Here is a 23972-nt window from a genome sequence, read left to right on the forward strand (position 1 = left end):
TAGTTTGGTCCAAGTCCCACCCACTAACATGGAGGAGGTGGAGCCTATGACCTATACTGCAGCCAGACACCAGGGGGAGCTCTACTTGCTTTGGCTTCACTTTCCATCTTTATACTGTCTATGGTTTCCGTTCGTTGTTTGCAGTGAATTGTGTGAATTCTGAAGCAGGTGTAACCAGATTCATTGGACAATTAAAATAAATATTTGGTTCATTCCACAGTCAGTTATGTTCGTAGCCTGAGGAGGAGGTAGCGCATTAGAAAAGGTAAGTGAGCACAAACAAAGACTGAAATATAATTATTAAAAGAGATGAAAGTGATTAAAAAGAAAAAAGTGAGCGACTGTTTTTTTTTTGTGATAATCAGACGCCCGCTGCGCTGTGTTATAGAGAAAAGTTTTCCCTTTCAGGTTTTCATCTCTATTCATCTCCTCTCCTGCTCTGCAAAGCCCTAATTAGAAATGAAATGAGAAAAGGGATGATCAGATGACAGGGAGAGAGAGAAGGTGACCAAAAAAGAAAGAAAGAAAGAAAAATATAATATATTTTACATTGTGAAGACAACGAACTCGTCTACAGAACACAGGCTCCATTAAATTCACCCACAAGGCCACACACAGATCACACATTAACCACTCAGCTCATTATTTATACAGCACATTATTCTGTTTGTATCTGCTGCACAGATGAACTGTAATATTATTCTGGAGCATCAATAAGCTCTCCTGCTCCATAAGAAATGCCCTCTAAATACACATGTTTATCCCCAGCGGCTAACATCACCGCTGCTAACGCTAACGACGCTACTGCTACACAACACACAGCAGAGTCTACAGATAACACTGACTCTCTCAAGGTAACCATCTTGTATATTTCCCACAGAAACATGAAGGCAGTAAGTTCTTCTTCTATTTGAAAACACCATCACCACCACTGCCGCCCCATCTAGAGTCACCTGATGCTCCAAGCCCAATGTCAGCATGATTGACCTGGAGGTAGGAACCAAAGATGTCAGCACTGTTTCCTTCAGGTAAACGTTTGGGGAACTTGTGCATCATTCGTCACCTCAAATTTGAGATTAGTTAAACTTCGCCCTCTTCTCCAAAGGTCTATTCTCCTATAGTCACAACTCATCAGTCGCTGCCCAGTTTCCAACTCATCCAATGCATCCGGCTCACTACAGTCCAAACACCCGGATTGGTTTTTATCAAGGATGCATCAGGAGGTAACTTGTGTGATCAAGTACGGTGCTGTTCCCATCCCAGGAGGACCGTCCCGCATCGTCCCATCCTCCAGAGTCCTTGCTTCAGAATCAAACTTGTCAAGACCAAAGTTCATGTCCATCGTGTTGATAAACGACCGTGGTCTATGGTGCCATGACGCTTTAAGCATCATGTTGACTCGTCTGTGATTAGGTGACAAGAAGTCTGTGAAGGTTCTCAGTCATCCAGGTCATGGTTGATCTAAAAAGCGTTTAAAAAAGTCAACTGGACTTGTAGAGTTTTTTCAGAAGATGTTTCATCCGAGCAGATTCTTCAGTTCTACGGGACTGGTGCAAAGTTGACTTGTTTCTGTTAACGACTAGAAACTGGCACCACTAGTGTCCATTAATGGGAAGATACTTACCTGTATGAAACGTCTTCTGAAAAAACTCTACTAGTCCAGTTGACTTTTTTTTTTTAAAGGCTTTTTAGATGCACATGACAATAACAACATGTGACGCCTCCTAGAAGACAGATGAGGAGCCCAGTGGGTCATTGGTTCATCAAGTGTGTAGAAATACTTCACTAAAGATGAAGCCCATACTACCGTTACATGTCAGTCCTGAAATACAACTAAAGTACTACTGCAGTGAATCTGAAAAGGCTAACGCTAGCAGAGGAACGGTCCAAATCCTCTGGACAGCAGTCAGTTGACAACTTCACCAAACGTCCTGTGGTAACAGAGAGAAGGAGGCTCTATATCAAGGCTTAAAGTTACAAATAATTAAGGGTGTGGATGCTTTGCAGATGTCCTCACTGGTTGTTACCTGTCTTTAGCCTCAGCTCCACCTCTTTGACAATTTTTGAATCAGCTGGTTAAAGCTAGGCGGAGTCAGCTGTTTCCAAGATGGCGACTGTCGGAGGGGCCACACTGAGCTTCAAAACTCTCTCCATTAAACATACGGGTGACGTCACCGAGGTTTCATCCATCTTTATATGATTCTAATGACATGATTAGATTCAAGATTAAAAAAAAACTACAAAGAACTAAAAATAAAAATAAAAACGCTAAAAAGCTGGAAACCTGAGTTTTAAAGAGTGCTCTGAGCATGATGTTGTGTTCTCTCCTGGTTCATAAACGTCCAGTAGTGATGGGGAGGCTCCTCCAGAAATGACCTGTGTAGTTTTTAATGACACATTGGAGAACCTTCGTGTCCTGAGCAGTTACTGGAGCTCTGCCGAAGTAATAAAGCAAACCTCAGAGCTGCCAGTCAATCAGCTCCTGGTCAAGAGCATCGACTCTGCTCAAACACGATCAAATGATTCTTCCAGTTAAGCCAGAGGCAGCAGCAGCAGCAGCACCCTGCTCTACACATGTGACACTCGACAGCGTCCTCCAACTCAAGACGCCAGCTGTGCCTTTCAGGCTGCAGAGCAGATGGATCACCTGCAGGATCTATTGAGCATGCTCAGGACATTATGCAACCGTCTGCCATGCAACCCCAGAATAGGAGAACGGGAAAGGAGGCGTATCAGCGTCTTACACCAATAATGTTCACTTCTCTTACGGCTCTTATCGATTTCAGATGCTTCTCTCACAGTCCTCTGCCCTTTTTCAACTTCAACTTCTTTTTCCTTTCCTTCTCTCCACTCCCTCGTACTCCCCCATCTTTCCTTCTTTAAATCGCCCCAGGAGGAAACACTTTTCCTCGTTCGCTAAGCGGAGACGAAATTAAAGACGACAAACCCTGATTAAAGACGATACGTCTAGCTCCAGCCCTTCATGAATAAAACACAGGTGTGTGAAGTTCAACCTGCCCCCCCCCCAACATCACAATCCATTTTCTAAATTTCCAGCAGCAGTCACAATCATTCAGAGTGCCCGCACCGCACCGTCCCGCTATGAAATATTAATGGCAGCAGCAGTCCACGGGCGCGGGGGGGGGGGGGGGACGCACCGCCCTGCTGTGTCCAACAACTGCAGTTTGTGGGAAGTTTGCGTGAGTGGAGGGAGGGGTGTGGTTAGTGCAGGAAAGAAAGTACAGCGAGCAGGTTCTCTATTAACGAATGCATCGGTGCATTTATAACTAGAAGATGGTTTGGATGTGGTCGTTAATGTTTCATACAGGAGTTTATTTGTGCAGAAATAATGCAAAAAGCAGAGAGCTGCACTGGTGGCATAACGGTTGGGGGGGGGGGTGCGTGCATGGACGGCATGGACTGCTGTGGCATTGTAATATCTGGTTCACTGAATGTGGAGTTTCCCTACAGCAGCTTTCACTTTGAGAGTTATTCTTAAAAACATTAATTATCAGATTAACGATTAATAATAATCTGACGCTGCTTTGAGTCACATTAATAAAGAGCATCTGTGAAGCAGGGAACCCAGAGCTCTGCAAAATCAAGTAGAAGAAGAGAAAGGACGAGAACTTCAGATGTGGAGTATCTGCATTTTTAAAAAAACACTTCATATTGTTTGAGCTGCATGTTAGTTCTAAAATTGAAGATGAAAACACGGCAATTAACTCTGGAACTGGACATAAGGTTTGAGTTTTATTATCTTTTTAATGCTTGTTTGACCAAATAATAAAGTCTTGATAGATCCTCAGTAGAAAAAGCTTTTATTGTCATTGTTTGCAAGATACAACAAAATTGCAAAGAGCTGCTGTTAGGAAGAATAAAATACAATACAGCAAGAGGAGCAGAGCCCAGGAAACTAAAATATATTTAAGATATTTATACGTGCAGCCTCACTAAGTGTTTCCAGTATGAAGTCATGTTGGAGCAACGTTAGCTGAGACTTGTTCCTCCTTATTAAACCTAATCCACGTCCACTCACCAGAGTAACCACATGGATGGGTCTGTCTGTATCTACAAGGACTTATCAGCTGAGTATCCAGCTGTCCCGTCATCCCGTGTCCTCAGCAGACGGCTGTTCTCTAAAATATTTTTTTGTACCTGCTCAGCATCAAACAGCAGTCAGACTCAGTTGGAGGTCTGCTGGTGAAAACAGTGGACGAGCTAACGGCTAAAAAAACACCACAGATGTTCCTCAGGAGGTAGAAGAGACAAAAAACAGAGCAACGTTTTGGACATTTGACTCAAAGTTTCTGAGATTCCAGCTCGTGTCTGATCATCAGACGTGTGAACAAACCAATCAGTGTCCTCTGAGGAACTACTGGCAGCAGATTTTAGTTGCAAAGGCTGCAAGAATCATCTATTGACTTTTTTATAGCATTTTATTTAACAGATATCTCTTATATTTCTTTTATTTTATTTATTGTTCTTGGGGAGACTTGCTAAGAAAGAACTTTATTGTTTGTTCTAAACTGCAGTTCTATATAACAAGAAACTTCTTGAATCTTGAATTTCTCTTAAGTGCTCTCCAGCTGTCTGACACGGTTCATTGATTGGTTAGTCTGTGACGTACGTTGATAGATGGCTTCTTTAAAACTGCAGCACTACTCCAAACAGTTTCTAAGAACGACTTCCTAAAAGGAACCTTCTAACAAACTATCTGGTGCGAATAACTGCCCCGAAAATATATATTTTTTACAATTTAATGAGGAATTTTGAAATACTAGTTCAGAAACTCTTTCACCTACAATTACTTTCATTGGTGGGAGGAAAAATCTTTGAAAGAGAAGCGCTGGCTGCAGTTTAATCTACCTCACACTCTCTTTTAGGACATAAGACACAAGACATGTTTATGCTAAGGGTAAGACTGAACTTGTCTGTGTGTTCTTGTTTTATTAATTTTTAATACTAATAACGGAGTGGGGGCATTTTTCAGGGCCCGACAACTTTTTGAGGGTTCAAACCATAGATGGAACTGCTTGGTTGGTCACGACCACAGACTGTATAAAGATAACTGCTCCTTTAAAGTGAAGCCAAACCAAGTAGAGCTCCCCCTGGTGTCTGGCTGCAGTATAGGTCATAAGCTCCACCCCCTCCATGTTAGTGGGCGGGACTTGGGCCAAACTAAAACATTAAAGTACACGTCAAATAATTTTTTGTCAAGGATGGTTTCTGTCATTTTAGGTAGTTAATATAATGTTGATGCATGTGTCATTTTTCTGAGAAGTTTCGTTTTACTAGTCATTTGACGCTATAGAAACAGGATGTGACATAATGGCAGCCACCAGTTGCCATGCCAACCGCTCCATAATGAGGTCCCGTAGGACCGTGGGAGTTGTAAAGAAAAATTTTAAAAATAAGTCCAGTGTTTAAACCAAACACGTAACTAATTAAACGAAAATGCAAGTGAGTCTGGAGGAAGTGTGGGCGGGGCATCAATATCACGGCTCCACGTGGCTCCGCCCACAGACCGTACTGATCAGACTCTGGCTCCAAACTCACAAAATGGCGCCGCCCGTATTATCCCCGGGAAAATAGTGTCAGTTTGACCAATGAGAGGAAGTGGAGACGCATTGTCCATATTTATATACAGTCTATGTGTTTTTAGATTAGATTTGATTTTAGGTTATAGTTACAATTAGGGTTGAGATGGTTGGGGTTAGGGTGGGGGGAGTACATTATGTCAATGGAAAATTGTGGGGGCCAAACTCCTAGTGGATATTAATATTGTTGGGTTTTCTTTTGAAGGTTAAACCTGTTAAGACTTATGGTTTTATGGTAATATGTTTAATTAGACTAGGGCTTAGACACTTAGATGAGATGTTAAAGATGCGTTAAGCGGCTAGGGAATACATTCTGTCTACTGAGCATCCTCACAAACATAGAAACATAGTTTACATGCGTGTGCTCGCTCACCTCAGCCAGTCTGGACTGTTTATGGCTGACTTCATGTTTGCTGATGGGCGCCAGCTGCTGCAGCGTGTTGCGGTTGTTGGTGAGCGCCCGGGTGAGCCGCGCAAACTTGGTCCATCCTGCAAAAAGACGAGACATCAGTCAGATACCAGAGTTCCATTCATCACGCCTCATTTATCAGCTGACACTGTGTGACCAAGCCGCCTCTCAGCAGCCAGCGCTGGTACCGTTCCTGTGTTCATGGCTCCAGTGGGAATAAACTGGAGTTACAAAATATTCCCACAGCTCCTGTTTACCACTAGAGGACTGGAAGAAACAACGAGACTCAGTTGGGAGTTCGTATATTTACAATAAGTCAGACGCAACACCCAACCTGCAGAACGTCACCTCAGACACAACTGAATCTCCACCAGCTGCAACCATCCAGTAAACTCAGAGTGAAACTGAGCACTGAATCAGGAAATATGAACATTTGTGGTCTGGATTTAAAAGCTTTGAAGAAAAAGTCGCTGTGTTTAGAGAAGATAACATTTAAAACTAATATTTTTTCCAAGAAACGTTGGTAGAACAATATACAGTGTAGTGTTTGAAGTGAACTGAAAAAGATGAATAATGCATTGAACTGCTTCAAGGAAATAAAACCCATTTGATTTACCAGAGTTTAACTGAGCCTCTAACAAATGTTTTATCGGGCGATAATTCTTAACTGATGGTGAGCCACCTGTTGCCTTTATTTAGTTTATTTTAAGTTCTATCATCTATTCGACCTCTTCTACTGGAGGCAGATAAACATTTTATCATGATATTATCCAAGATGTAATATTCATATAGTTTATTATAAATGCATCACAAGCCTTATAAAGAACAAACACTCTCTGGAACTTTTTTTTTCCTTGCAGCAGATGATGATGATTTAAGTTTATTGCTTTATTAATTAATATAAGCATTAAGGCAAGTGGTGGTTGATAAATCAAAGAAATTAATTAAATAAAATCTTCAAGAAAACCAAGACTCGCCACACAAAGCAAAACACAACAGAACAACATCTCTGTTCTTAAACGTCCAGACAGAAGAAAAGCTGCTGAGAGTGAGTGTGTGTCTATAAGAGGCCGAGCTCTGACGTTATAGAACCAGTTTTATGTTTGAAAATCACTTTACAAACGACACAGTCGACCGATTAACTATTAGGGATCAGATCAGTTTCAGGCTTCAGCCAATGAAGGTGTTTAGTAGTTATTTATTTTAGGTCTGGAAATGGAATTATAATCAGTAAAGAGGGTAAAAAATAAAAAAATACAAGTATAGTGAGATAGAATCTATAAAGGTACATATGAAATATACAAAGACATACAATATACTGGAAAATGATATACATATAAATGCAATAAATATGGATGTGAAGATATGTGGTAAGATAAAGTATATAAGGGTAAATATAAAAGTAAATATACCTAGTATATTGTATATATAAAATGTACAAAAGTATATTTAAAAAATATACAAAGTATATCTAAAATATAAAAAAAATATATATACTATAATATCTATATACACGCAATACTTAATATTAAGATATTAAGAGATATGATATATATGATGTACAAATGTATTTATTAAAATATAATAATATTAATATAAACTATTGTGATTTAGAAGGCATTTATAAATTATACAAAACTATATAAAAAATAAAAACCATAAAGAAATGTATGAAAAAATAGAAAAATATATATAAGATATTTAAGTTGTTAAATATGTCATAGTTGTGTCCTCACAGGTCTGAGTAAGTCTCTCTAAATAAAACGGGCCGGTCTCCTCATGGTTCTGTCCACATGGTCGGGTGCTGGGGGCCGGGTGCTGGGGGCCGGGCTGGGTGAAGCTACTGTATCGCTCTAAAAATAAAAACGGTTCAAAGGCCAGAGAGCAGCTCACACACAGTAGTCACTCATCGACCCGAGCCTTTGAAGGGACCATTACGAATAAAAAGTGGACTTTGAAATGGCTTTTAACCCTCGGGCCCCCAGCCATGTGAACCCCCCCCTTCATTTTCTGTTCAGACCCAGTCATTAACTCCTCTGTGCAGCACCGTGACAACAGCCCCTCACAACAACCGACTGAGGCTCATATGGACCCGGTTTATTCTGGGCTCTGGATCCCAAACACTCCACTACCCTCCAGGAGAAGCTTATTGTACGTCTTCTCTCTTCTTTATGGGATTTTCTTTTCTCCGACACTATGGAGTCACACATTAAAGCGCTTGCAGCCAGAATGGATGTGTTTCAGTAGATTTCCTGGAGGAACTCTGCTGCTGCTGTTGTTGTGTAAGTCGCTGTATAGTGTTCATATATTGTTGGCTGCTGAAAAGCTTTTAAAATAACTTGTCATTCTCAAGAAGGTTGGAACAGAAGCACCACGACTGTTTACATCTTCAGATATCTGACAGCTGTAACTAGTACGTCTGACTTGAGGATAGGGATGCCCAGATACAGATCAGCTGATCCAGGCAAGCCTGATCTTTAGTAGTTATTTATTTTAGGTCTGCCATAAACCAGAACCGGTAGTTGACCAGAACATTTGTGGAGTAGAGAACACAAGATACCAGCTACCCTCTCCACACTACATTAACTTTGACTGAAAGATTTATTGGACTGAATCTAGTCGACTCTAGGAGAAGACAAGGAAGACAAGGACAGACTTTAGGAAGCTACAGGAGACCAACTCTAGGAGAAGACAAGGAAGACAAGGACAGACTTTAGGAAGCTACAGGAGACCAACTCTAGGAGAAGACAAGGAAGACAAGGACAGACTTTAGGAAGCCACAGGAGACCAACTCTAGGAGAAGACAAGGAAGACAAGGACAGACTTTAGGAAGCCACAGGAGACCAACTCTAGGAGAAGACAAGGAAGACAAGGACAGACTTTAGGAAGCTACAGAGGACCAACTCTAGGACATTAAACATCAGATCAGGACTCAGATCAACTGATAATCAATATTAAATGATAGATATCAGGGGCAAAAAGACCTGACGAAGATCAGGACGTCTCTACTTGGGATCATTTTGGAGATTTTCCACCAAAGTTTTCTTTGCTGAGACTGTGAGAGTCAAAACTTAAATCACGAGTAAAAACACTGATCTGATTTAGATCATAGAGTCACATCAGGAGGCCCTGAACGCATCACCTCACAAGGAAATGGATGTAAAACAAAAACGGAGGCTTTGATGCAACAACTTTAGACGTCTGCGTTAAGTTGACGTAGAAGCGAACTAACGCACACCTCACCAGAAATTTAACCACGCGTCATGGCAACGCAGACCACAAGAGCTGTGATTGGTCTGTTTGGCAGCAGCGTGTTTCCTCTTTAGTATTTCCGGCTGCTTCTCCATCGCTGCAATTTTCTAATTGATAGTTTTGGATCAATAAAGATGGAACACATGGAGGAAAGGTAACGGAGGAGGTTCAGAGATACAAACATTTGTACGACTCGTCTTCAGTTGCCATTGTTAAAAGTGAAGCAGGAAGTAGAAACAAAAATTAACCCGACTGGTGAAAAGACACAGCGCCGACTAGTGTTTGGGTGGTGTTGTTACAGAGCGAGACAGACTGAGGAGCACAAGTATAAATGGATCGCACCGGTGCAGGCTACGTACGTAAGTAACGGCGTCTATGTCCTGTAGAACTTTAAAAACGCCTTAAATATGATCTACTCTCCAGTCCAGCAGGTGGTGGTAATGCATCTGCAACCTGGTTTGACAACTGCAAATCGAAGGAAGGAAACAAAAGTAGAAAATGTTTGAGTGTCTAGTCTTAATTCAGAACTTAAGGTGAGATTTTAACCGTCAGCTGCTCCGGTTTCTTGTAGACTCATTTTAAAGTACTGATGCATTCATCTCTCTGGTCGCCAGTAGGGGCGAATTTGTGCATAAATTGACCCGAAACTCGGTTAGTATGAGTCGGGCTTAAGTGCTTGTGAAAACAGGACGCAACAAAAAGACAAGTAAGTCGACAGTGAAGAGGAAACATGTTTGTTAATGGTACAAAAAAGTGGCTAAGTGCTAATGCTTGTTCACTTTTACCGGAGCATACGTTTGGCTGCAGGACCTTCCCTTTGTGGTGTTAGTTTTCTATAGTGCATACAGTAACGCATGCATTATGGAGAGGGCACATGCATTAATGCGTTGGAGGATAATAGAGAACCACTGGTGCAGAAAGAAAGCCAACATGTACGTCTTTATACCCAGAGACACTTTAATCATGAAGCAAAACACAGGACTGTGTCATGGTGACATTTATAGAAATAAATACACAATCAGCTGTTTGTTCATCTTATGTGATCACCCTGCAGCCCTCCACTGTACCTACTGCCACGTGAAGGCCTCACACACAGCATGACACGTCTATTTTCACAGCTCATAGTAATTCTCCTGCGACGGTTTCCCTCAAGAATGCAACGGCACGTGACTTATCAGTCTGGAGAAACAATGGAAGTGGAAATGTTAAAAAAAGAAAACGGCTGAGGCTAAAAATAACACGGCAGCAGAACTAGTGCACGAGCCACCAAAGTGAAGTCTGCAAATAGATTTTGATCAGCGGCTCCACTCCGAGGAAACTCTAACTGCCGAGCATGAAGCGTTCATTCACAGACGACGGGACGGTTTGTCCTTCAGCAGAGCAGAGGGACACGTGCACACAGCATGGTTTAGATCTGCAGCAGAGGAGGTGGCTTTAGACTGAAGCTTCAAACCCAGGGAGGATATTAAAGTCAGATCTAACGTCTGCATACATTGTGCTGGCATCACAAAATGTTACTTTAAAGGTTAAGACATAAATGATGTGTGCAGCTTGATCTTCATAAATAAACTCTTGACATTTCTCTGTGCGGCTGCGTTTCTATTTTTGATATTCAACACCGCAGTTCAAACTCCTAATACTCTCAACCAGCTGTAATTTGCCAGCTTCACATGATGATCAGAGACTCTAAATATTACTTGAATCTCGCCTGCAGGTCCCTGCAGAGCATCGTTTGAAAACTCTTTCAATAACGCATAAATGTCATCTCCTTCACTGCCTGCACCAGAGCCAACGAGGCAGCCGCTCAAAACAGAAGCCTCTAAAGGTTTGAGATCTCTCTCAGAGTAAAACTCCCTCCACTAACTGTAAGCTGTGTCCAGGTGCAGCGGTGCAAAAAAAAAGAAAACAATGACTTTCAAACATTTAGCCTCAGGCGTCCGTGTTCCTGCCTCGGTCCTCGTCGCTCGTTCTGATCAGCTGTCGTCCTGAAACGCCGTCCTGCCTCAGGCTGAGGTATCAACCATCTGTCTGGTTTTTCCAGGTGCTGATGAAGCAAACAGCCACGCTCCAGCAAAACAACAACATGACGTTCTGCTTTGCCACATGTTCCTTTTTGTTACTGCTAATGACCCAATGATCCTGATCAGCTGCCAGCGATTGTCCCTCAACCAACCTCGTCTTTATCTACATTATCTACTTGAAACTAGGGGCTGTGTCATGACGCTTTAAGCATCAAGTCACTGATCACGTGACAATAACAACATGGCTGCCTCCTAGAAGACAGGTGAGGAGTCGTTGCAGCAAACTAGCAGCGGTTCATCAAGTGTGTGGAAATACTTCACTAAAGATGAAGATGTCAGTCCTAAAAGTACTACTGCAATGCATCTGAAAAGGCTAACGCTAACGCTAGCAGAGGAACAGTTGTCAGTTAACAACTTCACCAAACGTCCTGTGGTAACAGAGAGAAGGAGGCTGCACATCAACTATCTGATAAAGTTATTAGACCTTTAGCTGCTACACTATCCCATCTAACAACATGCTGTGGAGTACTATTAAATGCTACTGATGGTGCTGAGGGGCTGCCTGTTTTTATACAGGCTATACATATCTGCAGCTCACAGTATGTAGCGCATGAGCTGTCTGTTCTCAGCAGATGGATTCAGGTCAAGAACATAGATTTCATTACTTTCTACTGGGTTTCTATTAGAGACGTCATCAGAGACTAGTCAGTGTAAAAAAATCTGAACTTGTGTAACCCCTACTTTAAAGTACAACTTATCTGCAAAACCAAATACCAAGTTATTTGCCAAATATGCTGAACGCATCAGTTTATGGTTAATTAACCGTTAGATGTGTGCTTTGTACGCCCCACCATCCACCCTGAGCACCTCCTAGTGACAACATGATGTCTGCCACATATTTTTTTTTGTTGCTCTACTTTCTTTTCATGCTGCCTCGTTGATGTTGCTGAGATGACTAATTGAACCCGTCAGTGTGTCAGTCATGCATTCAACCCAGAATGTTCCAAGATCATTGAAAAGCTGAGGATAATGAAACGAATCTGTATTTGTCACACGCTGGCCTGATGAAACATCTCACTGTGTGCAGAACATGTGCAAACAATACACAATGAAGAGGAGTAAAATTAGGACGATGAGTGTTTGAAAACCGGGGGAAGGAAGGCACACACAGTGATCATATAATATATCTGAAGTCTTCTGGGTTTTTATTTTCGCTGAGGATGGACATCTTTAGCGGCCTGGGTCTCTCCCGCTCGGCTGACGCTGACGTGTTGTGGCGTGCCGAGCCGGGGGAGCGGCCGCAGACGGAGCTCAGAGCGAGTTTTGTCTGCAGCACGAGCAAACTCTGCCAGAGCCTGCAGCAGCAAATCGCCCCTCCCCACAAACGGCCTCACCCACCCCCTCGTATCAGCAGCCGGGTTAAACTGCAGCCTCTGTAGCACAGCGGGCTAACGCTGCAGCCTCGCCGTGGCCTCAAACGAGCTGCACTGTACCAAAATAAACCACGGCGTATACTGGCTGGCTTCAGGTTGGTCTCTGCACGTCAGTCAAGCCCCCCCGACTGCAAAGTGCAGCCCTGTTGCCAAGGTGATTTTGTTTTAAGTACGCAGATGAATGCTTGCAATAAAAAGCCATCTGTTTAATAGTGCATCATTTACGCTGTTCAACAATTTATTTTGTTTTTGTTTCAGATTCCATTTTTACCTCAGAAACAAAAAAAAACAACGTTCCACCCAATCACAGACAGAAGTAGAAGAATTGTCCCAAAACCAATTTTGAAACTAATCTACAAATGTCATTGGAAGGAAATCTAATGCCAACAGCCCCACATTTATTATAACTATAACCAATAAACACTTTATCAGTAAGAACACTCACTGTTCACTTATACGCTGCACTTATTTATTTATCTTCCTACTCCTACATTCCAACAGGTTATCAGTGGCAACTGTCAATCGCCATGACGTCACATGCTGTTTTAAAAACTAAACTTTACAGAAAAAAATTCAACATACATCAGCATTATAATAACTACATAAAATGACTGAAACCATAGTGTTTTAGTTTGTTCATCCACTAACATGGAGGAGGGCGGAGCTTATGACCTATACTGCAGCCAGACACCAGGGGGAGCTCTACTTGATTTGGCTTCACTTTAGAGGAGCAGTTCTGCCCTCCATCTTTATACTGTCTATGGTTTAACACCACAATGACTAAACCTAACCACAGTGTAGTGCTTTGTCCGCCCACCATCCGCCCTGAGCACCTCCCAGTGATTCCATTGGAGTCACAAATGAAAGTTCAACATGAAAATCTTTGTTCAAAATATATCAATGAAGAAAAGTATTCTTATTTGTTCTAAATAATCTTAATACTTAGCAAGAGATTTTGTTGAACACTCATTTTGACAGAGTGGCGATGCCTGAGTTCGTCACATCATATGTCGCTGACTCACAAAGACATCAACACGCTGATGTGTCAATATTAGTTCCAGTGAAGCTCTAATTGCATGTTCAACCATGTTATTCATGTGTCGCCGAGCAGACATAATGAACAAGGAAAGAAGTCCCACGACAACTCTGAGCAGATCTCTGCAGCAGGACGCGGGAGGCGGAGGATGCCGCTGAACACGTGTTTGCATGTGCGTGTACATTAAGAAGGTGAAGGGGGAAGGACGGGGGATCCTCGTCAAAGGGCAAACGCACCCGCTCAGCGGCGCCGGGATCGACGTTGGGGCTGGGGGGGGGGGCAGGAAGCTGACACCGCGCATCAGTCAGGACGCAGAGGACAACACCGCCACCCACATCTCCTGCGATTCCTGACAGCACCACGACCTCCTCAAACACAACCTGACAGCTTGAGATGTTCACGCATCGAACGGGAAACAAGAACTGACTCGGTCTTTTTCACATCCAGCTGCAGCTCAAGGATGGAGAACAAAACAAAAGAGGAGGTAGAGGAGGCACAGACGAAAAGAGGAGCAGACGAAGGAGAACAGAGTGAGAAGAGGAACGGAGGAGGAGGAGGAAGGAGAAGGATGAGAAGGACAAATGGAGGATGGCGATGAAAACTAACAAGGGAAAGAAGAAGAGAAAGAATCAAACAGAGAATGATGTTAAAACAATAATGGAGATAAGAATTAAAATACAATAAATAAAAGATAAAAACATAGCATCATCTGAGGTTTTGCAGATAAATAAAGATTCGACCCATCGATGGCGGTTTCATCGTCTAGGAAACATCTACATCCTTCTAAACATTAGACATCAGTAGTTTCAGTCTGCACCAAATGTGATGAACCAACCATCAGCTGGTGTTACCATCCAGGACGACAATAAGGTGGAAGAGTGAAATGAGAAAAAGAAACCGTGCAAGTAGAGAAATAAAAGAGGATGGAGGAGAAATATATAAAAAAGCCAGAGTGAAAATATGAAGGATGGTAATGAGAGAGGGAGAAGTTAGAGAAGGAGGAGGATGAAGACATGTAATTATACATCCAATCAGAATCGAGCTGGCTGCAGATTAAATGCTGGGACATACTGCCACGTCTTCATCTGGTTCCCACTCAGACTGGGTCACACGTCGTACCGCTCTCCTCTCGACTGTCTCATAAAACACGATGTACCGAAACATCTCCACACGCCTCCCTCCTCTTAAAATAAAACAAACCAAAAATAAAGCATCGAGCAGAGAGGATTCTGGGAGACACTCACCTTTCGTGGTCTCATCCTCGATGGGCTGCTTGAAGAGGGTGATGTCTTTGAAGGTGCAGAGGAACAGGACCACCTTGTCGTTCTCGTTCCTGATGGGAGCCACCTGCATGTAGAACCAGACGGGACTTCCTGCAACCAGACGACATGAGATGCTGAGTTTAGAAATATACACTACCTGACCATAAAAAAGATTTATTTCCATCCAGTGTTGCATTCATGTTTCACCAAGATCTTGTATTGATGATGGGAGAGTCTGACCACTGCACAAAGCCTTCTGCAGCACATCCCAAAGATTCTCAATGGGGTTAAGGTCTGGACTCTGTGGTGGCCAATCCGTGTGTGAACATGATGTCTCAGGCTCCCTGAACCACTCTTTCACAATCTGAGCCCCATGAATCCTGGCATTGTCATCTTGGAATATGATCCATTGATGGAATAACCTGGTCATTCAGTATATTCAGGTAGTCAGCTGACCTCATTCTTTGGACACATAATGTTGCTGAACCTAGACCTGAGCAACTGCAGCAACCCCAGATCATAGCACTGCCCCCACAGGCTTGTACAGTAGACACTAGGCATGATGGGTGCATCACTTCATCTGCCTCTCTTCTTACCCTGATGCTTCTCCACTATCCTTCCAGTTTTTAATAATGCGTTGGACAGTTCTTAACCCAGTTTTAGTAGTTTCTACAATCTCCTTAGATGTTTTCTCTGCTTGATGCATGCCAATGATTTGACCCTTCTCAAACAGACTAACATCTTTCCACGACCACAGGATGTGTCTTTAGACATGGTTGTTGAAGAAATGAGAAGCTACTCATTGCATCAGTTGGGCTTAAATAACCTGTTGTCAGCTGAAAGATAATCACCCATGCAGTAATTATCCAATAGGAGGCTCCTACCTATTTGATTAGTTAAACCCAGTGTATGTATATACGTGTATATGCTTTGACATTTCTGCTCATTTTAAATGAATTTATCAGATTTACAAATTTAATTTCTAGTCACCTGAAGAGAAAAGACACAGACATGGAGCAGGTTTGAAAAGTGTTCTCGCCAATAATGTGCAGCTCAAACAGGAAATGGTTTTACTTTGAATTAATAAAGTGTGAGTTATATTCCCTCACAACTGACGTGACCGTAGGAATATGAAAGAATTGAACTAGAGTGCAAGTTGTAAAAAGACATTAAACGTTATTACATCCTGGATATTGCACACAGTTAAATAAACCTGTCAGCCTACAGACTACCAACACAAATCCAAATCAATTAAAGAACGAAGGGAGAGAGAACATTTTTCCAATTTTTGCAAACGGGACTCAAACATGTGAAGGTGAATCCCATCAGATTTGTTCAGATGCTGCTAGCAGATTTATTAAGAGGACAATGTGTCTATGGACTGACTGAGAAATGAACTGGATGTTTCTGTGCAAGCAGATCTAGAAGGAATCTGAAGGGATGATGCCATTTAAATAGTCATTTATACTGTATTGATGCCACAAGGGGAAATTCTTTCCGTGCACTGGATCCATCCATTGGTTCAGACAGTAGCCTGTACCCTCAGGGAAGTGGGCTTCCACCTGTTCCACTCAAGAGCTTCCCCCAAAAATCTACAGGCCACGGTGGGATTTGAACCTCTATCAATGAATATCTATCCATCTATCTATCTAAACTCCACGTCCCTCAGATGACGTCTATGACTATCGTTACTGTTCTGTCTATCAACACATTAAGCCACGCCTCCAAATGTTCTGATTGGCCCGGCAGATTGTTGCAGGAGCTGAACCAGTTCCCAACAGAGAGACTCCAGAAGACCTTTCCACAGAGGCTTGTGTTTGTCTGCACAGTTTGAACTTTTGAACTTTGGTCGGTGTGACATGATGTTGATCAGCTGATCTGAGACTGATCAGGAGCAGACGACTGGTCTGGTCATTCTGATGCAAAGAGCAGCAGATAAACACGCCGTGCATCCATTAGTCAACCTCAGATATCAAAGTTAAACCAGACCAGACGTAAACTTTCATCATATTTCAGTTCTGAAATCTCCTGATAACGTCTGGACACAGACGGCGCTGTACAAAACGATTCACTCAATACCATCTACACAGCTTTGTTGACTGACTGATACAGATCCAGACTAAACAAGGAACACCAGAGTCTAGTCAGCAGAGTCTCAGAGGACGGGTAGCGTCTCTAAACCTCGTCTCAGGAGGACAAGCAGCCAGGTACGTCACCTGATGTACCCACTAATCTCCAGAAAGAACAATTTGATCCCGCTACTGTCCGCATACATAATCATCTGTCACAGGAAGTTTAAATTACCCTCGTTCACCCGCTGTGGTTTTAACAACTTAATGTTGGGGTCATTTAAGGGACTCCCTGTTCTCTCTGCAACACAAGAGCCAGAAACAAGACGAGGGCCTTGTAACTTGAACACTTTCAGGAGAGTCAAAGTTCAAGAAAGCAGCACACATCTTAACACTGTGTTTCCGTGGATACAGTTTGCTCCAAGTCATCAACTATTTAATTCATGTCCGGCCTCTGTAAGAGCCCCGCTCCTTTGGACTCGTCAGCAAAAAAAAAAAAAAAAAAAAAAAAAAAAAAAAAAAAAACTTGTGCCATTTTAAAAATTGATCTTTTCATATTTTCTTTTCTTTTTTTGCCGTCTCTCCCTCCCTGCCTCGCTCCCGCCCCGCTCGCATTCTGTCCTCATTGGTGATCAGTCTTCAGGGACAGAGATGTTTGGTTTTGTCTGCACACTTTGCTGCTGATCCAGAGTTTAACTTGCTCTAGACCGGTCCATCCTAGCAGGTTTAAATATCATTAAACACAAAATGAATAATAAAACATATAGAATTCAAACACGTTGCACAGACTACACAGCAGTGTATTTCTGGAGCTAAGGTCTAGACTCACGGTTCTTCCTGTAGAGCAGGATTTCGAAGCAGTTGGACTCATAGTTGTCAAACGTCTGCCGGACTTTGTCGATGGACTTCTTGTCCGTCAGCTCTCCGTACATAAAACTGGAAAAAGGAAACGAGCAGGATGAGAAACGGCGTCGATCAATACCGACCTGACCCCTTCAGCTCGGTGTCTCTGAGCCGCAGTGAATCAGGGACGATGTCGATCCGTTACTTCACGTCTCCATTAACTTTTTATGGTTTTTTCGTTTTTTTGGGGTTTTTTTATAGAATGAACTGATGCAGCACAAACTGAGCTGGGGGTGGAAGATGTGGATTGGCGCTGCAGCAATAGCTTCCTGGCATGGCTCTAATCATTCCTTACAGGACTGAGCACATTTTAATCAGCACTAATATAATCACCCTGAGTGATTACGTTCGGTTTTCTTACCCCCCAAACAGCTGCAGTATTCTCAAGAACTAACAGACACAGCTGTGCAGAAGTCAATCAGGGTTTGAGTCGCTTTAAAAGATGTGGAACAAACTACGACCAAGAAAGTCGGTCACTGGGTGACGGTGGTGGTTCATTAGGGTCAGTAAATCATTCTGTGCTGGTCTGTTATGTATATTTTTGTCATTTTATTGGGTCGACATTGATGCTTCTGCTGGATTTGACGTATGTGGCGCTGGTGGCTGCAGTGAGTGAGAGGAGACTTTATGATTTGTTCATCTTGCTATATGAGATACCTGTCTACGATGCAACGTTCTGTTTTACTGTGTGTCTGTATGATGTTGATGGTTTCTATAGAAGTGGCGTATTGAGAGGTGTTTTAAATAAGGTTGGAGGTCATTGAAGGCCTAGGAGGAGAATGCACGGCCAGCCACTGCAAATGTTGCCTCCACTTCCTGCCATTGACCCTCAGACAAGAGAGAGAAGCTGCACAAAAAGCAAAGACACATGAATGATGAGAATCTAGAGGAAGAAGATGGAGATAAACAAACAAACCTCTGGAACCAATGAGGACGAGGAGAATTCGTTCCAATAAACAAATAAGTTATCAAAACCATGTTTTCTGATGATAAATCATCTTGTGTTGCCTCAGATTCATCTGGTGTCCCGTTGGAGGTTTTATTTTTCCATTAAAGAACGTGTTCTTTATCATGTCGCTCTCTTACAAGGCAGAGAAAAGAAATCAGTCACTCTGGATGCCATCATCAGCCGCTGGACGTCTGAGCTCTCCTCTCGGTGTTAGATCCTCCCTCTGCCTCGGTGTCCTCCTCAGCCCAGAGCAGGAGAGAGGGGGGAGTGCACGGCTGACTCTCTCTCTCTCTCTCTCTCTTTTAGCTGCAGGCCGGTGAAGGCCGTCACCCCCGGTCACATCTGAGAGGAGTCGTCCTTTGGAGTCAAATTTTAAACCGTCTAGATGGACAGGAGAGAAAGACGCCGTCCTCCAGCTGCACCCGTGGAAGCTCTGGATTCATTTCAGACTCTCACCGAACGCCGTGTGTGACCTCTTCCTCTTCATCTTCATCTCTCAAAGTGGTTTTATTCATTTCTTTATTCTTCTCCTGCAGCAGAGTAACTCCACTCTTCTGTGTGCAGGATGTCGGAGGTAACGTGTAAACAGGTCTCCAGAGCAAAGACGCAGAGTGGTTTCAGTTATTAACAGAGGCAGGAACGAGTCAGGGAAGAACTAACTGTCAGTTTTTGATCTGTGCTTTCTCTCTCACTGCTTAGATAATGGATGGGACCACACTTTTTATAATATAAAACACTTATTCAGTGATTTTTGCAGCATAAACAGAAGATTTTAGTTGAATCTGGAGTAAATCAGGGCAATTCTGGCTTAAAAGGATATTGGTTCTTATGTCTTTCACTAAAAGATATAAACCAGGCTGTTTACCTGCTCTTCTGCATAAGTTTGGGAGGTGGTCATTTTACTCTTCCCAATAGGGAACTCGTATTTCCAATTATTCCAACTTCACCTGAATGCACCATACATCTAACCGTCTAGATGCATTTCTGTATGTTTGATCTGCATGGACACGTTTTTTCTTTCTAGATCCATCTGAGAATCTTTGAATCATGGTACTAGTACTAGTACTACTACTACTACTACGATGCTGGTAGACGTGATCAGTTGTTCACGTACCGCCAAAACACTCAAACACATGCGACAGCCTGAAGCAGTCATTAGAGGAACTGCAGGTTTTTTCTTTCAGACGTTTACCTGCATGTGCTGCTCTTCTGCATGACCTCAGCCCGGTGGAAGCCAGACAGCTTGCAGAATCCGTCATTGCTGTAAACCACGGGCCACTCCACGATCTGGGCGTTTCCCAGGAGAAAGCTGGTCTCTGATAAAAACGGACAAAAGAGACGGAAACAAGTCACGGCATCGAATATGACAGAGCGGTAAAAGGCTGCAAAGCTTCTCAGTCTCTACGGAGGAACCGTACGGCAGACCGTAGTTCCACTCCTCGTCCAGTGTCTTATTTATTCTGTCCTGCACTGAATTTTAAAATAATATCCAACCTTGATTTAAATCAACAAACTAAACTGATTTGTGTCTGTTATTTTAGCTTAGTTAAACCACATTTAATTAAATTTCAGTTTGAATGAATCCGTTTGCTGCCTCCAAACAGACTCAGAGTGAATTCTTTCATCACAGCTCAGAGATTAAAACAGTTTGACCCTCTGTGAAGAAACTGAATGTGCTGAGAAGAGGAGACACTGTCAGTGTGAAGAGCTGCAGCCTCCTGCAGGACCTTTTTAAATAAAGAGCTGAGTAAGACGAACGTGAAGACGGTCAGTTTGAATCACCTCGACCTTTCTGCTCCCGATTTAACCAATTACTGATCTGGATTTTCAGCAGAAAGTCTTTGGATGATTCTTATGTGGTCATCTGTTTTTATTTCTAACTGGCTGCTGTTGTTGGCAGATCTAACTCTTTCAGAGCCTTTCCCTGTAGTGTCTGTCTACCTTTACCTAAAAATAAAAGGATGGATACTGAATGTTCATTCATAAATCTACTGAACCTTCTCACAGGTTAAACTCCTTCCACATCGTCTCTAAATCGACCTCTGTCCGAATCAAAGGAGCCAAGAAATGCAGCGTTGCAGTCTGACTTTGATTCTTCTCAAACCTAAAGTCTGGATGAGGCGTTTAAAGACACAAACAAACACTAAGAGACTTGTGGAAGTTTTCCTGGACTTCACTCCATTGTTTGGCTGCATAAACCCATGAAACCAGCTCAGCTACACAGACAAACAGACATTAAAAACAGCTCTAGATACATCTACCTATAGGAGCCAGTCATCCCTCAAAGTGGACAGACGCTTGCTTTTGATCAGCTCATGTTGGAGACAACAACAAGAAGACTGGTTCTGGTTTATTCTGTCAGCTACTAGAATTGAATGCTGTGGTCCCAGTATAATTTAATTGAACTAATTTCAAGTCACTTTGTGGTTGGTTTGGGTCTTTAAGCGTCTCTGAACGTCGATGGTGACTCTGTGCCGGGTTCAGTTCTCTTCAACAGAACAGAACCAGGTCCAACAAGGCCACGGATGCGTTCACACCAACACGTACAAACACAGCAGCTAAACTTCCCACAAACTGATTTAACTTTTGTTCCAGCTAAACTGTACGTGACATTAAAAACAGTCACCACTGGTTACCTTATGAACCAGCAATAAATGACTTCAACCAGATTTCTCACCTGCTCCATCTTTGTTTGTGTCGGCCATGTTTGTCACAGGTGGGTTTAAGCTCCGCCCTCTTAAAGGTGAAGCTGACGAGGTTCTCTCAGGAACCGCTTTTCCTGTACCTCGTACCTTAACATTTAATAATCTTCAAAAGTAGTTCATGTTTTTGCTCAGTTAAATATCTGCTTTGGATTTCTGGATAGAAAACAATATTTAGATTTATTCCATTAGCATCTCATTCTGATAATCCCAACACAATAATCCTCCCTCTCTCCATCAACCTTCTTGTTAAACCTAAACGAGTCGCCCAGCAGCTACAGCCGAGCGTTAAACCACCAGCAGCAGCATCATCATCAGCCCTTAACGACCACAGAGACATTCATTATTCATTTGATATATTCTGCACGGCGATAGCTCGGTCATCAGGGAGAACAACACGGACGGTTTTAAATAATAATTAACAACAAATCTCATAACTAGTTCTGTCAACTGGTGGACTTTAAATCAGCTCCTGATATGAAACACTTCTTCATATTGTTTGATTAAAGGAAGATGGGGTCGGGTTGACAGCTTCAGATCCACCACCGGGAGGATTTCATTAACCTACACATGAAGAATAGGGCCATCCAGATTATCTTAAAAGTTGTTTTTGCACTAATAATCTATGAGCTAGAAACTATGAGGAGTACAGAAGGTCAGATGTGACACAAAAACCACCAAGTGTTACTTCTTCATCTACATGTTCACTTTGCATATCTTAAATTATAACCCTCTCTCATTACACTTGCATTTATGCAGCCCCGGTTGAAAGGTTCAATATTTAGTTATTTTTGCTTAAAAACAGCAGAATCAGCGTTAAAAGAAAAGGTACAATGTGCAAGTAATCATAAAATGTCACTGGGAGCTACAGATCTGAGCACAACATGAATAAAGAAATAAGAATATCAGGAAATAAGACAATTAAAAAATGATATCCTGCAACACTTCTGCAGCTACAGAGGAGACTCTGATGTTTGCATGTAGTTGAAATTAACATTTATTTCCCTACAATACACAAAATAACCCTGGTAACCATGAATGCTCACAGTAAAAGACGTCTCAAGAATTAAGGCATCATGTCTTGAAAGTGTAAAACACACATTTAGCATTAAGGCTGCAGTCTTATGAACACATTAATGAGCTAAAAGCTGCAGAACCACCGATAATGCTCTTCACCTGCCAAGAATACCGGACCGTAACTCTGGCAGGTGATCATTCATAGAGCCTCCTCTCCTCCCAAAATTATCTGGAGTGAATTTTAAGATGAAAAGGTCACATTTGACTGTGTGCGTGCCCAGAAATATTACGGCGGTGGAGTGTTTCCCACAGCTTATGTTTACAGCGGGTGGGGTGGGGGGTAAAGACAATAAAAAAAATAAAAAATCCGCAGAGAAACTGAGACGGATGAGTTGCTAAGGTTGTGTCAGCAGCTCTTTCAGACAGACTGATGAGTGAAACCCTCCACGCTCCATTTATCTGACCAGCCGGCCGTCTGACGAGACAAAAAAATAACTGTAATAAAAATGTTCCTGCAGCAGTCAGGGGAAAACCTCCCATCACAGCAGCAGCGGAACGGGACGTTTTAAACGAAACACACACGGAAAAAAATAAGAAAATAATAAGACTTTCAATAATCATGTGGAGACAGAAATAGAAGGAAAAGACATATGTGGCAGTTCAGAGCGAGCAAGTCTGTTCTAAGTCTGCAATGACCTTTTATGATGCTAATTATCTGCATGAAGGTGTAACAGGAGGATGACAGTTAAAGTTCTGGAGGCTGGTTCTAGTTTATTTTCACTCTGAAGTGAGAACAGCTCAGAAAGATGGAGATCACCTGCAAAATAATTAGTGCATTCAGAAAAAGACTCCAAATACGGTTCAGAGGCATCATGTCTACAGAAGAAGAGACGCTGCTGTGGTGTTAGCTTAGATGATGGACGGGAAAATTAATCTGGAATTATTCTGACAATAATTTAAGACAAAACTGGATTCAGCAACGTCTAGATTCTCAGTGGAGGAGAGGACTCGTTTGACTTAGCTGGGAGGCTAAGAACAGCTACCGTTAGCTGGGAGGCTAGGGAGAGCTACCGTTAGTTGGGAGGCTAGGGAGAGCTACCGTTAGCTGGGAGGCTAGGGAGAGCTACCGTTAGCTGGGAGGCTAGGGAGCTGGGAAAATGTACTGTTAGCCGACAGGCTAGGAAGCAAAGGAGTGCTATGGTTAGCTACAAACTGAATCATTCTGATCACTTGTTCTATGTTCTATTCATTCTAAGTTGTTGTGGAAACATTTGTGGGTTTGAAAGTTCATGTTCTCCTGTGTGACCTTTGACCTTTGT

The 23972-nt window shown here is 42.5% G+C and overlaps 1 protein-coding gene across 1 annotated transcript in view; it reads right to left on the reverse strand.

Annotated features, from left to right (window-relative positions):
* The window catches only part of kcnh5b (potassium voltage-gated channel, subfamily H (eag-related), member 5b), a gene marked incomplete at both ends in the record, with an annotated part of 109638 nt that overhangs the window by 79666 nt on the left and 6000 nt on the right, over positions 1-23972 (reverse strand). The window contains 4 exons of the mRNA XM_084568573.1: positions 5974-6089; positions 14996-15124; positions 17912-18018; positions 20127-20250. Coding sequence (XP_084424699.1) covers positions 5974-6089; positions 14996-15124; positions 17912-18018; positions 20127-20250 — 476 coding nt within the window. The remainder of the gene's footprint in view (positions 1-5973; positions 6090-14995; positions 15125-17911; positions 18019-20126; positions 20251-23972) is intronic.

The sequence above is a fragment of the Chelon labrosus genome (assembly GCF_963514085.1).
Source record: "Chelon labrosus genome assembly, chromosome: 20".
Classification (NCBI taxonomy): domain Eukaryota; kingdom Metazoa; phylum Chordata; class Actinopteri; order Mugiliformes; family Mugilidae; genus Chelon; species Chelon labrosus.